Consider the following 15820-nt stretch of genomic DNA (forward strand, 5'->3'; position numbering starts at 1 on the left):
ACTATATATATATAGACTATATATATATTATATATATAGAATAAATATACCACTCAGGTATGTTAAAATACAATAGAGAGCTTTTCTTGAATTACTTACCCATAAGCTCCATTGCTAATCAATTTAATAGTTTCAAAATCACTTTCCCGAGGTTTCCTTCGAAGTTTCAGGGAAGCATTAGAGCTCTACAGAACAAAATAGGGAAATTAAAATAGTTCAGAATCTGACGACGTGATGTAGGAGCAAAACAGGTAACATGTGACTCTGCGTTACGTTCTTTAACACGCAGCACCTGAGCTCCAGGCAGCTGGACTTGCACCCAAGACCAATCCTCCAGGGCAGCACAGACCCACTGCTCCTTGTGACGCTGTCTCAGTGGCAATAAGAACCCCCGTTTCCAGGAGGTAAAAGGAAAATTCCCATTTTAATTTCCCTCTATAAACTACTCAGGTTGGCCTCAACCCCACCTTTTCACATTTTAAGAGTTAAGTCTAAAATGCCAAATTTTCCTTTTGTTTTCAGTCAAAAAGAATGAGCTGACGTGACTGCACTGCGTGCTGGTGGGTGAGGTGGCCGCTCTGTCCCTGACCAGGGCACACTCTCATCACTGCTGCGGTGATCTTTCTTGTTAGGAAAGGGTCTGAGGCCAGAAGTGGAACACTCAGGTGTTCAATGCCTACCTTTCTTCATATCCATACAGAAATCTTGTCATCATTTAGATGTCAGTTTTTTTAAAAAGACATTTCTTTAAAAGGCTTAACTCAAAGGACAAGAATAAACAAAGTGCTTTTCTAAAAACAAAACGAAACCAAAAACCTTAAAAACTTCTCTCATGCCCCATTTCTTTTCACACTGAGAGGATGTTAGCCTCTTTGCTGCCCTCTGGGGAGTCAAGAACTCCCTTCCCATCGCTTTGGTGGAAACTGTGTCTGAGGCGGCCATGCTCCCCCTCCGTGCTGACCTCCCAGTCCTGCCATTCCATGCACCTTGGAACACTTGGGAACCCAGCTTCCCACTGCCTCTCTGCCCCATTTCTCTCACCATCCCGGCTGGCTTCGGTGTCTACGCAGATATCCTACACACTCTGACCTCTGGGCTACTTGGCCTCCTCAATTACAACAACCTATACTTGCCCCTTGGTCCCTCGGCCAAGGACCAGCCATTTTGGAAATTTTTAAGAAACTTTACTTTGAACACATTCAAAATTATGACTGATAGGATAATAAAACTTCTTTAAACTTTGTCATTCACTTAGCACTTACGATGTTACACTATCCTACCCACTGCATGTGGATAAGCTAATTTAATCTTTTATATTCTTTTCTATTTTACTTTCATATTCTTTTTCTATTTGGGGGGAATCTAAGGCACAGAGATTCCTACAGCTAGTAAAAGGTGGAGCCAGTTTTCAAATCCAGGTAATCTGATTTGAGGGCCTGGGTTTCTAGCACGTAGGCTATACAGCCTCACCCTAAATTCCTAGGCACCCCCTACCTGTTCCATCCTGGTTCCTCTTGTGTATTCATAATTGAAGGGGAGGGGGGGAGAATAGCACCAGCATTCAGGACCTCTCAGCTGTGCGACTGCATCAGTCTCTTACGTGGCTTCCTGTGGTCACTCTGCCTGCCACCCCCACCCATCTGCTTTCTCTGGGATCAGTGTGACTTTTTCAAGCCCCAATTCTGACTGGGTCATCTCCTTCTCCACCCCTCCCACTGCCACATATCCACATCCTCCTTCCATCATTGCTCTTTTTTTCTTTCAGGATTTTGTCACAGGGCACATGTGCCCACAGGAGAGAGAAAGAGCGAGACAGAAAGAGGGAAAGTGAAGGGACCAGTGGATGTTGTAATGTTTACGTCACTAGACTCCCATGTAGTCACTCACAGTTTGAATCCTGGACCTGATGGCTTATAACTCACTCCAGATGCATGTGTGTGAGTGCCCAAAATCCTGAGAGAAGAATGGAGGAGAAGGGATTATGACATGGCCATCCCCCCAGTGTGTGATTTCTCTTTTTATGTCTGTCTCTCAGGGGCAGTGCACACACCCAATACCAAAAAGTCTCTCAAATAAATAAATAAGTAAGCAAATAAGTAAGTAAATAAATAAATAGGAAAAGGAAAAAGAAAGAGTGAAAGTAAGAAATCACACGCTCTGGGCGGGGATGGCCATGCCACAATCCATTCTTCTATGGGGATTTTGGGCACGCATGCACATGCACCTGGTATGATTTAAGTCACTGGATCCAGGATTTGAAAAGTGGTCAGCCATGTGGGAGCCCAGTCCCTGAACCACCATGCCACCTGCTGGCTCCCCTATTGCTCTTAAAGGAGTGGGGGGAACAACAACAGGCATGAAGAACAGGGATGTACGTGTCCAGTTTTCACACAAGCTCTCCTGTCTCTGAGGTGTCCTTAGATCTTAGCCCTCAGATGCACACTGTGTCTAGAATGTTCTCTCTGCCCCTTCTCATCCTAGTAGCTTCTTAGATTTCTGTTCTGGTGCCATGTCTTTGGGAAATCATTTGGAACTGGCTGGTCTAAGGAAAATTTCTTTAAGTTATGTTCCTATAGAATATGATCCCCTTTTCTTCATAGATCATATTCATGATTACAATTTATATTTTTATGCATGATTTATTTTTATTAATTTTTGTTTCTTTTTGAAGGAAGGGGCTAAATTTGTATGCCTAGTGCTTGGCACAATGCCTTGCATATAGAAGCAAAATAAATATTTGTTAAACAAATAAAGTAATTAACACAGCCAAAAATCTCCCAGTGCTAATAAACAGAAAAGCCGACAACATATTTCATCAAGAAAGATACTTACACTCACTGATTCATCTGTTTCCGGTGTTTCTGCTGTCCCACTATCATAGTTTCCCAACTGAGCCATTTCTAAAGTTAAAAAAAAAAAAAAGCAAGTGAAACTTAAGAAAACTATTGCAATTTGATAGGAGTATTAACCTAAAACAAAATTAAAATAATCTCTCCATTTTTTTTAAAGAGGCTTTTGCCTCAGGGTACACACATTCGCCAATAAGAGAGAAAGAGACAGTAAGAAATCACCCTCCAGGGGACGACCAAACCACAATCCCTTTTCCTCCATTCTCCTCCTGGGATCTTTGGCACCACACACATGTCCAGCTTGAGTTTTACGCCACCAGGTCTGGGACTTGAACCATGGTCAGCCATGTGGGAGTCAAGAGATGTAACTGCTATGCCATTTGCTGGCCCCAATTTCTCTAATATTAAAAAGGGAAAGAAGGGACAAGCAGTTAACGTAATGGCTATATCGCTGGACTCCCATGTAGTCGACTGAGAGTCACGTCCCGGACCCGGTAGCTTAAAACTCACGCTGGGCGCGTGTGCGTGCATGCCCAAGATCCCGAGAGAAGAACAGAGGAGAAGAGATTGAGGCATGGCCATCCCCGCTGGGGGGTGATTTCTCGCTTTCTGTCTCTCTGTCTCTCTCTCTGTATGTATGGAGAGAGCACACGCCCTATAGCAAAAACCTCTCAAAAAAAAAAAAAAAAAGAGGGAAAGAAAGGAAGATTTACTTGTTACTCCAATATGCCCATGGGAATATCTTAAATCGCAAATGGCAAGAACCAGCAATTGACTTACACACCCTTCACTAGAATCTCCTTCTTACGAATACTTCGACATAGAACCCTTGAAAATGAGGTCTCCTTTCCAGCCAGTACGATCTCAACTCCCACACCATGGTCAGTCAACAATTCTCATCATTAGATATTCAAGAGAGGCATGTCTTCTCAGACTCTGACAGGCATCAAAGGTGCAGAGACTACAACTAGGAAATGATTTTCAATTTGGGGTAAGCCTCCCTTCTTCATTCCTTCGCATCCACTGAGAGAGATCCCACCAGCACCCTAAGAATATGCAGTTTGTCAGAGAAGTAGTGGTGGCAGTTGAGATCCCAGTATTTGGGTTACCACCACTATCAGACTCGCTGGCTGAGTGACCTTCCCCTGTGAGAGCAGATCAAACTTACTAGGCTTTTGGAGTTTTTTGTGAATACTATACATGATAAAGCATGTTGAGTAACAAAAACTAAACCTTCACTAACTGTTGATTTCTATTTATTATCATCAACTATTTTATATAAATTCATCAATCCTGGGTTGAATGTCACATGCTTGACCTCAGCTGAAATACTACCCTGGTGGTCTAGTCAAAAGCAACCAAAGCATTTTTTTTAAAGAATTATTTTTATCTAACTTTATTTATTTATTTCAATTTGACTAGAGAGGGACAGAGTGAGAGAGAGTGGGAAAGAGAGAGGAAAAGTGAGAAGGCAAGCCCCCAGGTCCGGGACTCAAACCATGGTCAGCCATGTGGGAGTCCAGTGCCCTTAACCACCACACCACCTGCTAGCCCCCTCTTTTAATTGCTCGACCCATGTTGAAATGCATCCTTGAATTTATGTAATAACTATATGAGAAAACTTAATTATTTTGCTGTTCATTTTCATACTTCTTTTAAGAAATATTTTATTAAAAAGTTTTTTAAAAAGATAAAAATTTTCTCCACAACTTTTATGGGCATTATCTCTGAGTGGTAGGACTACAGGTAATTTGTATTTTCTTCTGCTATTTGTTTTTAATTTTTCAAAATTAAACATGTATAATAAAAAGTTATAGTTTTTAGTTACATAGTTTTTATGCATCTCTAAAAATATAGGGAAAAAAAACACAAAGTGTTCATTCTATTCTTTCATCAATCATCAACACAGAAGAGGTTTTCCCCCACATGCCAAGCAAGCAATTCTGCTGGTGGGGTGTCCTCTAATTCAATTCAGTGCCAACACTGTCTACCTGGAAGTAGCCTCAAATCTCACAGCTTGAGGGATGAGTCCCACAAGACATCAGTGCCCACCCCAAGTACCAATGGCAAGTTCACGGTTTTACCTGTACTTCTGCAAGACCAGCCATAAATCAGGGTTCCCATGACCTCACCCCTAGAGGATAAATTTACTAGACCAACTCACAGAACTCAGGGAACTGTTTTACTTATATTTATCAGTTTATCATGAAAGACTGATGACAAAAGACACAGATGAAAAGATGTACTAGGGAGGGCATGTGAAAAGGGACCGGGAGCTTCTCGGCGCTCCCCAGGAATGCTAGAAACCTCCATGTGTTCAGCTGGAAGCAATCCCAACCAATCCTTCTGGGTTTATATGGAAGCTTCATTATGTAGGCATGATCGATTGAATCGTTGGCCATTGGTGATCAACTTAACCTTTAGCCACTTTCTGCTCCCCAGAGGTTGAAGTATAGGGCTGAAAATCCCTGCCCTCTGATCCTGCCTTTGTCTTTCCGATGACCAGTCCACATACAGAAGCAGTCACTGCATTAGTATATAGACGTTTGTCATTATGGAGATTTAGAAAGGTTTAGAAGCTGTACCCAGGAAATGAGACAAAGATTAGGTATATATTTCACAGTATCGCAGCATCTAAAATTATTTCTTGGGCTCTTATTTCACATATTCATGGTCATCTAGACATATTCATCCTTTTGGGGACAGTTTATGCTCATGATACATGAAGCAGAACACTGTAGTGTTATGTTTATCGATTTATGTTTTGCTAGAAGGTACATGTGCTTGTGAGTGGGGCAGGGGAGTAGGGGAAAGAAAGCATCCCCTAGTGGGGCATGGTCACACCACAATAGTCCTTCCTCTGTCTCTCCATCCCATCAGGATTTGGGGCAAGCATACACATGCACCTGCCTGCCTTGTTTTATAAGCCAGTCACTAGGGGCTGAGACCTGAATCATGGCTGGCCACGTGGGTTATAGCTATACACACAGTGCTTAGCTACTGCATTACAGGCCAATCCTGGACCATTCGTTTTAGATAAAACTTATGAACTCCAAATTCTGAAGTAACTGGAGATGGACTTTAACATTCCCAGTTTCCTAATAGTAAAAAGTCCATCATAATAATGAGTTTAGCAGCCTGTTTTTTCTTGGTGTCACTCCAGTGATGTCAAGGTGACTGGCACCTTCGATACAGACTTGGAGGTAAGTTAAAATGTACTCAGTTGGAGGGGCTCTCAAGGAAAAGGGTAAAATTTAAATACTGCTTAAATAAAATAGTAATGACAACTAACATTTACTTATCAAGCAATTACCATGTTAAGCAATTACAGAGATGAACGTGGCTATCCCTCAAAACAACCCCATAAATACGACCTGCTATCCCATTTTCCTGGAAGCCAGGTACAAAGGGGCAGATCAACGGCATGCGGTACTCAGAGAGGCTTAACAGGGCAAGCAGGGCTGGCTGGCTCTAAAGTGCAGTCCTGGGCAGCCAGGCTCCAGAGTCCTCACTCCTAATCCCTAAAGGATAGGCTTTACATGTGTTAGTTCACATGTTGACAAGAAAGGGAAGCAAACGTAAATCACAGTTTGTAATCCTTTATTAAATAACCTGGAGAAGTGGCAATCTGATCGTTAGTTAATAAAGAGATTAAAAACTATTCTCAGATCTAAATCAAGAAAATGAAGTTCCAAGAGTTAAACCCATGCCCAGCCTCTGTGATACAGTCAGTAGGTATGAAATTGCACATGGCCAAACGCAGGTTTGAATTCCTGGCCCAGTCGACCTAAAGCAAGCTTGGCGTATGTGCTCAAAATCTTGATGAGCTGGAAGGCTGGCAAAAGGGGACTGTGGAGTGAGAGGACCCTAAGGAGGGTGGTTTCTCTCTTTCTCATGGTCCTGCACATGTGCTCATTATCGCTACTTAAACCAAGCAAGAAAGAAAACAGTCTGCAGAGTCCTGGATGCCGCATGCACACCATGGGTTTGGATTCCCTAGGTCAGTCCGTAAACATGCTGGGCACATGCCTGGGCACCCGGGATGCCAAGAAGCCCAAGGGCTAGGGAGAGGGGACTATTGTGTGATGAGACCCTGTTGAGGGTCCTTTCCATGTATCTTTATCATTTAAAAGGGAAAAAGAAAAGAGTTAAAACCACAATATTCAGCGATAAATTTATATTACTCCAAACTTGTCAAAGATCACTATAAATTTTTTAAAGCCTCTAGAAATGTATGTAACTGGGCCTCAGATTATTCACCTACCCAAGTTCCGTGAACAGTGAGATTATTGTCAGGTAAGATGGTGGCAAACTCACTAGGTCTACAATTCAAGGGCTGATGCAACCTTAACTACACCAGCGTGAAGAGTCACCATAATATACTTTGACAGCCTCCCCCACTCCAATAATTTTCATAAAAAAAAACAAATTAAAAGATGGTTCTGTTTTAAATAGAATTTCTGCTAAATAACTATTATCTGGGAAATACATATTATTTGTAAGCAGTGGGTAGTAATGGAATGGAACCAAGAGTCAGCTTTTGAAGCAGGAAGCTAAGGCATCATTTTGTAATGCCTGAAGAGATTTTTAAAACTCATCTAAATACCATTAAACATCTGCCCTTTTTATTTCATTGATTTAAACCATTTCTGAAGACTCATGATTCAAAAAGGTAAAGATGGTAATTTAAAAGCCATGGGGGAAAATCTCTCCCCAGGGAACTTTTCAGAAAAGCAGCCACCAGTCTCTGATAAGTGATGAATCTGTTGTGGTATTGCTTTCTGTACAGTATAAATTTATCTGGCATTATCTCCCAGTAATGCATGCATCATTTCACTGGAAGCAAAGATATGCTGGCCATAAGAGCAAACAAAGCCGGGGGAGCAGAGGAGAGCAGGGCAGAGAGCAGCAGGTTCCCCAGATTTAGATGGGAGAAGTCTGTGCCAACCTTTACCACCATTACAAACAATTTAGCAAAATAAACACTGCTTGCAAATTCAGTCTAACGAATCAGGAAGGCAATTCGGAATGAAGCAGTCAACGACCGTTTTTGAGTCTTTTTAGGCAGTAGGTAATCTAATTGCTATAAGTAACAATCCCAACCAATAATGAACAGGAAAGGGTTGGGAGAAGAGGTTGTTTATCAATATTAAGTTTTGGAAAAAAAAAATCACTAACAAGGTGCTTCCTATTTCTGTATTGAATACAATATCTTTCTTTTCCCTTCATTTGAATCAACTCTAAATTCTTTCTAAGCTTTAAAAAACATTTATTTTTTTTTACTGGCTCATCTGTATCTTACTGTATTTCATACTTTCTTCAGACAAATAAACTAAAATATACTCAAGACTGTAATCAATAGAAATGAGTCATCTATCAGTTGTATTACTCCAAATTAAATTTAAATGTCAAATTTAAGCTAACGATAATTAATTTCTTTAGCAACATTTTATAAATGGAAAGTGTTCTCAAGAAGAGCCCAACTGAGATTTGCAAGAGAAAAAATTACTCAGAGAAGACTGGGATCCAACCCCTTTGTGACACTATGGCATTCTCGGACTTAGGCTAGGATTTCAAGGCCTGACCCATACTCAGGTAAAAATAAATGGATCCTATGCATTTGTTCTTCAGAAGTCAATTTAAGACTATGTGCTTCAGATGACAACAAGTTCCCAAATATCAACTCTTCAATGGGTAGAACCACAACATGAGGAAAAATAAATTCTTCTGTGAGACCACTGTGAGTAAACAAGCAAAAGGTCAGCACAAGCAAGGTACTCACCTTCCAGAGGGTCCTTGTTGAGCCCCAGCTGGCTAATGATGTACCTGGGAATGTCAGTCTTAATACCCTGTCCTTCCTTCGCATGGCCTTCTGCTGCTTCCAGTAGGTAGTAAAATTCTTCAGGATCAAATTCCTAGCAGAAGACAAACACAGATGGATACTTTTTTGAGCCAAAATCATCTGAGGTTTTATTACATAAATCCCCTTCACAATAAAACTGCAGCATATACATGGCTATGGGTTATTCATGCAGAAAAGAGGTGATGAACCTTCATATCTGAAGATTTTTTGTCCAACACATTTATGCACTTGAAAACCCAAAGATAATGATCATTTCCAATTCCCTTGGGATGCAACTTTGAATGCACCATGCTCCACCTAAGATCTCTATCTTATCGAGAATGTACAGGTCTGATTTTTAAATGTCTTTTTAGCAAAGTTTTAAAATCTGAGAATTACATCTAGAAGACTCATTTCTCTCACTGGACAACCAGCCACACAAAGAATAAAGGTAGAATATATTTACTCAGAGGTTTTACAGGATATCCCCTCAATTCAGAGGTAACCAAGTATGGGGGGGGGGACTTCAAAGTGACCACTTGTATTACTTAACTGCAAAATAAATTAACATTCACCTAATATAAAGATTAATTAAAGACTATGAAATTAAAGCTTCCAATTACTTCTCTGTCTTCTGTAAAACTTTGGCAACATGTTTGTCCTATGTTATGCTGTTTTCTTTGGCTGGCTGCTATTCTAGTGTGTAATGAAAATCTCTAGGATCACAATTACTCTAGATGGATGCCACGTATTTTTGTGTTGTAAACAATTATGCACACAGATTTTAAATCACAGTTGAGATTTTTCAGTTACATATCCTAGATTTTTCTCCTCTTGAATCTTCTCAACTTTCATTAATGCCCGAAACCACCAACTTCAGAATCTTAGCATTTCACCTGAGATCTACTCAAGAATTTACAAAGGCCATAGGAAAAACAAAAACACAAAACCTTGCTGCCAATGGAATAAAGCCAAATAATATAAACACTTAGTGCCCTTTATATAAACCTGCATGACTGACGGGTCAAGCCTGGGAGCTGTAGGCATAAGGCGACAGACAGCGGAAACATCCTCTAATACTCTAAAGCTCTAATTCCACTTGTTTCTATCTTTGAGAGGCTATACTTTTTCTCTTCTGATTATGAGTGATTACTATTAAAAACTCATTTCCTGTTTTAAGGCAAGATCTGCTCTCAGCATACCTGCTGTTGTCCAGAAAAACAAGATTTAATGCTAAATGGCATTTTCTCCCAAATTAAATGATTGCAGGAAGTACAAGTAAGTGGTGCATAATTCAAAAGCTACTGGAGAAACAGTAAAAATAAATCTCTCTTCTACCTGCATTTCCCAGTTTCCGTCCCCAAAGTCATCCTGGGTATTTGCTTGCCTTGATCCTTCCAGAGGGCTTTTGATTCTGTGATTCCAAGGGTCCTGGCCCTGTCTCCCTACTCCGTACCTTTCTCCTTTAGATTTTCCCTCTGCTGTGTCCCATAATGTACAGGTAGGTATTTATTTATGGGGCTATGCAAATTTTACTACTACAAAACATTATATATTGATTAAAATAAAGGCAAAAATCAAAGCCCTATGATTATAATATAGATTGTATATGGGTATGCGTGTGTAAATCTGAGAAACTGTATCATACATGGTGTTACAATTACTTTAATGGCTAATGGGACGATACAATTAGCCCCTGAAAAGAACTCTTATATTCAAAGCTTCATATTTTTTCACAGTGTTGATTAAAATCTCAATCAAAATTGTATTAAGAAAAAAAGATTTTAAAACAAGGAAATGATCACTGGCTAAAAAATACAACTGATAAAACAAACTAATCTCAGGGTAACATTCTCCTTTGGGTCTGGATAAGGCCCTACTGTGTTTTCAAGACTGTTGCTAAGCAGTTTTTATTTCAAATGTGCTACATTTTAAAACAAGTAATAATTATAACCACAGGTCACTGCTTATCATAGCTCTGACTTTCCTCTCTCTGCATCTTGGCAGCTCCACCAAACTGAGGCACAGCAAGCATTGTAAATTAGCTGTGACATAAAGTAATTATGCTGAGATAAGGTCAAGGGTACTATTTCACAATCATCTTTCAAGTTTGACCAGATGTGATATGACTATCACTTACACACTAGCACTATCCAGCACAAGTACTAGCATTCTTCCTTAAAAATTAGAAAAGACAAATCACATATGGGGGTTGTCACAAACATTCACAAGTTGTATGTCTTCCTGACTCTTCCCATGTAGTTCTTATATTTAAAAAGGGATAAAATTGGAGCATTCTAGTGGTTACTGTTTTCTCGCAGTTAACACTAAATAATGTAGTCACATCCCAGAGGCCACTTACCAGGCACTCCAATAAACGAGCAGGGCGGGCAATGACAATTAGGATCTTCCGGACTAGTTGTTTAATAAATGCCAGTTCTCCACTTTCTGAACGATCATGAGCCTATGAAAAAGCAATGGCAAGAATGATGATATGGAGCTGCTCCACTAAAATGGAAAAGAAAATCTGCAAAGCATGCTAATTAGATCATTGCAAATATTACAAAATTAAGCGATTAAGAAAATATTCTTTTTTTTTTTTTTGGAGAGATTTTCACTGTAGGGCACGTGTGCTCGCCAGACAGACACAGAGAGACATAGAGACAGAAAGCGAGAAATCACCCCCCAGGGGGGATGGTCACACCGCAATCCCTTCTCCATTCACCTCTCGGGATCTTGGGCACGCACGCACATGCGCCCTGCGTGAGTTTTTTAAGCCACCGGGTCCGGGACGCAAACCGCGGTCGACTATGTGGGAGTCCAGCGACATAGCCATTACGCTAACTGCTGGTTCCCAAGAAAATATTCTTCAAAGACTGATGGACAGGCAACATCTCTACATAAATGGACACTATTAAGTCTATCTACAAACTAGCTCTTTTATCTAAACTTTAACTGCAAAACTGATTCATTATCTATGTTGGAAAGCAAATGTAAGGGATCTTAATGCGAACTATAAACGAAGGAGGCTTTCTAACATATTAAATACATGTATAAGGAGAGTGCGCAGCTGATCGCAAACCTTGATTTTTCACAAACCTGGCTGTATGAAAAAGCTGAGAGAGTGAAGGACTGTCTTTTGTTATCCCAGGCATTTAACACCCACATGAAGCATACTTCGCAATATGATTAGCTATTCATTTGTTATATCATCACATGTAAGAAGTGTGCAATGTTGATTTGAAATGTTAGTTTGTTAACATTTCCACATGGGTTTGATTTTACACGTTAATCAGATAATACCTAGGCATTTAACTCAGTGAAATTTAACTGACTAATAATCTTTTTTTTTTTTTTTTGAGAGGTTTGTGCTATAGGGCGGGTGTGCTCACCAGAAAGACAGAGAGAGACAGAGAGACAGAAAGCTAGAAATCACACCCCCCCAGGGGATATGGCCAAGTTGCAATTCCTTTTCCATTCTCCTCTGGGATCTTGGGCATGCACATGCATGTACCTGGCTTGAGTTTAAGCCACCACGTGTGGGACTCGAACTACGGTCGACTACATGGGAGTCCAGCGACATAGCCATTATGCCATCTGCTGGTCCCCTTAAAGGTGCTTTACTATGAAAAGGACCAGCTCTCCTACCCCAACCCCAACTACCAATGGAAAAGAATGAGCCAAAATTGATTTTATTTCAAAGTAGCATATCTACTGAATTTAAGCCATCAAATCAAAGACAATTTTCTAAACAAAGGTACCAAAACCATAAATAGGTCAAAGCAATACAGCTAACATATAAAATAAAAAATATATAGAAAAATGATCATTGGGGAATAATTGTAGAATATGCTCGAATGAAATCAACAAATAACTATAAATACATATGTTTCCAGTAAGAATGCTAAGTCATATTAAGTATAAATATCTATCAAACACTAAAACCACCTTTACATTTTCTTCCAAATTTTGGTTTTGCAATAAAAATATAACTTGAAAGTTTTTTTAAAATGTTAGTAAACATGGTTTTATGGTTTTATGTGTCTTCTTTATAATTTATCCTTTTTTAAGAGAGAGTTTTTTGTTTGTTTTGCTATAAGGCACTTGTGGTCACTGGAGAGAAAGAGAGAGAGAGAGAGAGAGAGAGAGAGAAAATGAGAAATCATCCCCCCCCCAGGGGAGATGGCCACACCTCAACTCCTCCTCCTCCATTCTCCTCTTGGGATTTTGAGCACACATACACACACACACACACACACACACACACACACACACACCCACACACACACACACACACACAGGCACCCAGGATGAGTTTCAAGGCTCCTGGTCTGGGACTCAAACCATGGTTGGTTATATGGGAGTCCAGCAATGTAACCATTACACCATCTGCTGGTCCCTATAAGTTTATCCTTAAACAGACTAATAAGAGAACCTGATAGACAAAGCAATAAAAATGAAAACAAAAAATTTAAAATGTCTATCTTCTTGGTTGGCAATTTGGGCTGTATACTTAAATTCTATTCTTACTATAATAATTACTGTTTTATAAATCAGATGCTAGAAAGAAAACTAAAAGACTGAAAACATTTTGGGAGTCTCTCCAGAGGGATTTGAGTACTATTTAATTTTAAAAATTATAAAAATAGTTTCAATGATATAACTTGTAATCAAATTCAGAAAAATAATTAGTTCATCCCATCTCCTCACTTCTAAAAATTGTCAATCATGAGAATAAAACATACAAGTTATATCAAATAATCAACTCAAATAATAGTTCATAAACTAACATTAAAATGCAAAAGGGAGGAGCTTTACTAAATTGACTCCAAATAAAATGACATGATTAGCCTGAGAAGAGAAATTGTTTCCTGGCTGCTACCAGCCAACTCCAAAGAGGTGCACTAATGGATATCTTACGTCTGTCTTTTAGGTGTTAGCCATTAAAAACAATACCTTGACCCAGACTTGAGAGTAGGTTAGAGCTTCCTATGGATTTTATTTTCTTTCTTTGACTAAACATACTGAAGTGGCAAAAAAAAAAAAATGGAGATAACATACATCTGGAAGTGACCTGGATCTCAGGACTTTAAAAAGGCATTAGTTAGAACAAGATGCTCAAACCTTAGGGACCCTTGCCTGGGTTATGTGAAAGACTGATCATAGGAAAAGTGGTTGGGAGAGAGGACTGTGGGCATAGGATGTCAGAGCTGGGAAGCGACAACTGTATTTCAGGGGACCACGCAAGTTCTCACGCCAGAGCACCATCTAAAAGGAGATCAACTCTTAAGATCTAGAAGGACACATTATTTTGAATATAGTACTAATTTTTACAAAAAAGACTAAAGAAAATTATTTATCGGGGAAGACAAATGAGAAAACATTCTTCCTCATATCCCCAAATAACCTTTATGCCATAAGTATATATGCTTTTCTGGCCAAAAAGAAATTTCTCTAAAATCAACAATCTTCCCATCTATTATATGGTCAGCTCATATGATATTTGCAACCCTATGATTTTTTAAATTGCCATGAAACAATCTGCCAAATCTGTCATACAAAAATGAACCTAAGTGGTGGGATTGTAAAAAGCTTTGGGTATCAATTCTGCTCCTTTCAGGGAATGCCTATGAAGGAATGAAAGGCACCGGGTGAAAGTAATACTATGGTAATATTCTGGGACAGAACTGTGGGATTAAGTGTCTCACAGAGGCTGACCAAGTTGCTCTCTGGTCTACCTCTTCTCTTCAAAATGGTACCATTTGGGACCAGCAAATGGCATAGCAGTTATGTCACTGGACTCCCATATGGCTGACTGTAGTTCAAATCCTAGACTCTGTGGCTTGAAAAAAAACTCACGCTGGGCATGTGTGCATGCATGCCTGCCCAAGATTCCCAGAGGAGGATGGAAAAGGGATTACAGCATGGCCATTCCCTCTGGAAGGGGGGCGATTTCTCACTTTCCCTCTTATTGTCTCTGTCTCCGTCAAGCAAGTGCATGTGCTCTAAAACCAAAACCTCTCAAAACACAAAAACCCAAATTTTACCATTTAATGTTATGCACTAATTTCATTTCACTACATACACTCCCTTCCCGTTCTGGGTGTTATCAGGAGCTGGACATCCAAGTGTTAGACCTGGACAGGTCCTGTGTTTATCTGTCGTGGAAATTGGATATTTTGTTAGAAGAAGAACTGATACTAATGAAAATATAAGTTGCCATTTACTACCCAGCAACACATTCAGGTTAATTAATAGGACACAGCCTGGATGAAGCCAGCAATTTTCCATTTAGCTTTTTCAGATATTAGAACTAGATAGCATCATCAATGCACATACTCCCTGGCAATTTATAACTTTATGGTTAAAGAGGAAAAAAAGAATCACTACTTCAAAATCCTTCACAATCCACTTATCCTAGGCTCATAGATCGTTGGGCCCTAAGGTTCCTGTAAAGGTTATTACATTAACTTTCTGTTACTATAAATAATGACCAGAATCAATTTATAGCAAGTAGCATCAGTTGATTTTTTTTCCTCTTCTTCTTTGCTTCCCTGAAGCATCTCATGGCTACAACTTCTAAACAAATGGTCTTTAAAGAAACATTTTCCCCCAGAGGAAAAGCGCACTAACACACAAAATCAGAAACATAATATGGAGCATGGTTCTTACCTCATGTAGCAATTTATCTAATTTGTGTTGTAATTCAAGGAAATATCGTGAGGTGATGAGACCCTGGTGGGATTTATCCAAACAATCTCGAGCCAGTTCAATAATCTGGTGGTGAGTGAAACTGAGCACTCCATCGGCCAGGGGGAGAACGCTATCAGGGGAGTAGCTGGTGATAATTTCCTTCAGGCGCTCTTCCATCTGAGATGTGGCCTAGTTAGAGAAGAACCACATGCAGATGTAGTACAAGGAAACACGTGTGAACAACGCAACCATCACAGTCATCTAGTACTTGGAGACTTCCACACGCTGTAAACCGAATTTTGGAAGCTACTTATTAAATACCCCTCATTTCTGCATGATACAGTAAAGCTGCATACATGTCACTACACATTTGTCCAAACCCATGGGTTGTACAATGCCGAGAGGAGACCATAATCCAAACGAAAAGAACATATCT

The 15820-nt window shown here is 39.8% G+C and overlaps 1 protein-coding gene across 3 annotated transcripts in view; it reads right to left on the bottom strand.

Moving 5' to 3' along the window:
* The window catches only part of MAST4 (microtubule associated serine/threonine kinase family member 4), a 195124-nt gene that overhangs the window by 63374 nt on the left and 115930 nt on the right, over positions 1–15820 (bottom strand). For all 3 annotated transcript variants that reach the window (XM_014582630.2, XM_014582627.2, XM_027766794.1), the window contains 5 exons: positions 15364–15573; positions 11054–11155; positions 8632–8764; positions 2833–2900; positions 100–185 (listed from right to left, as the gene is read on the bottom strand). In XM_014582630.2, the coding sequence (XP_014438116.1) occupies positions 100–185; positions 2833–2900; positions 8632–8764; positions 11054–11155; positions 15364–15573 (599 nt within the window). The remainder of the gene's footprint in view (positions 1–99; positions 186–2832; positions 2901–8631; positions 8765–11053; positions 11156–15363; positions 15574–15820) is intronic.

This window comes from Tupaia chinensis, unplaced genomic scaffold, assembly GCF_000334495.1.
Source record: "Tupaia chinensis unplaced genomic scaffold, TupChi_1.0 Scaffold143695_1, whole genome shotgun sequence".
In the NCBI taxonomy this organism is placed as follows: Eukaryota; Metazoa; Chordata; class Mammalia; order Scandentia; family Tupaiidae; genus Tupaia; species Tupaia belangeri.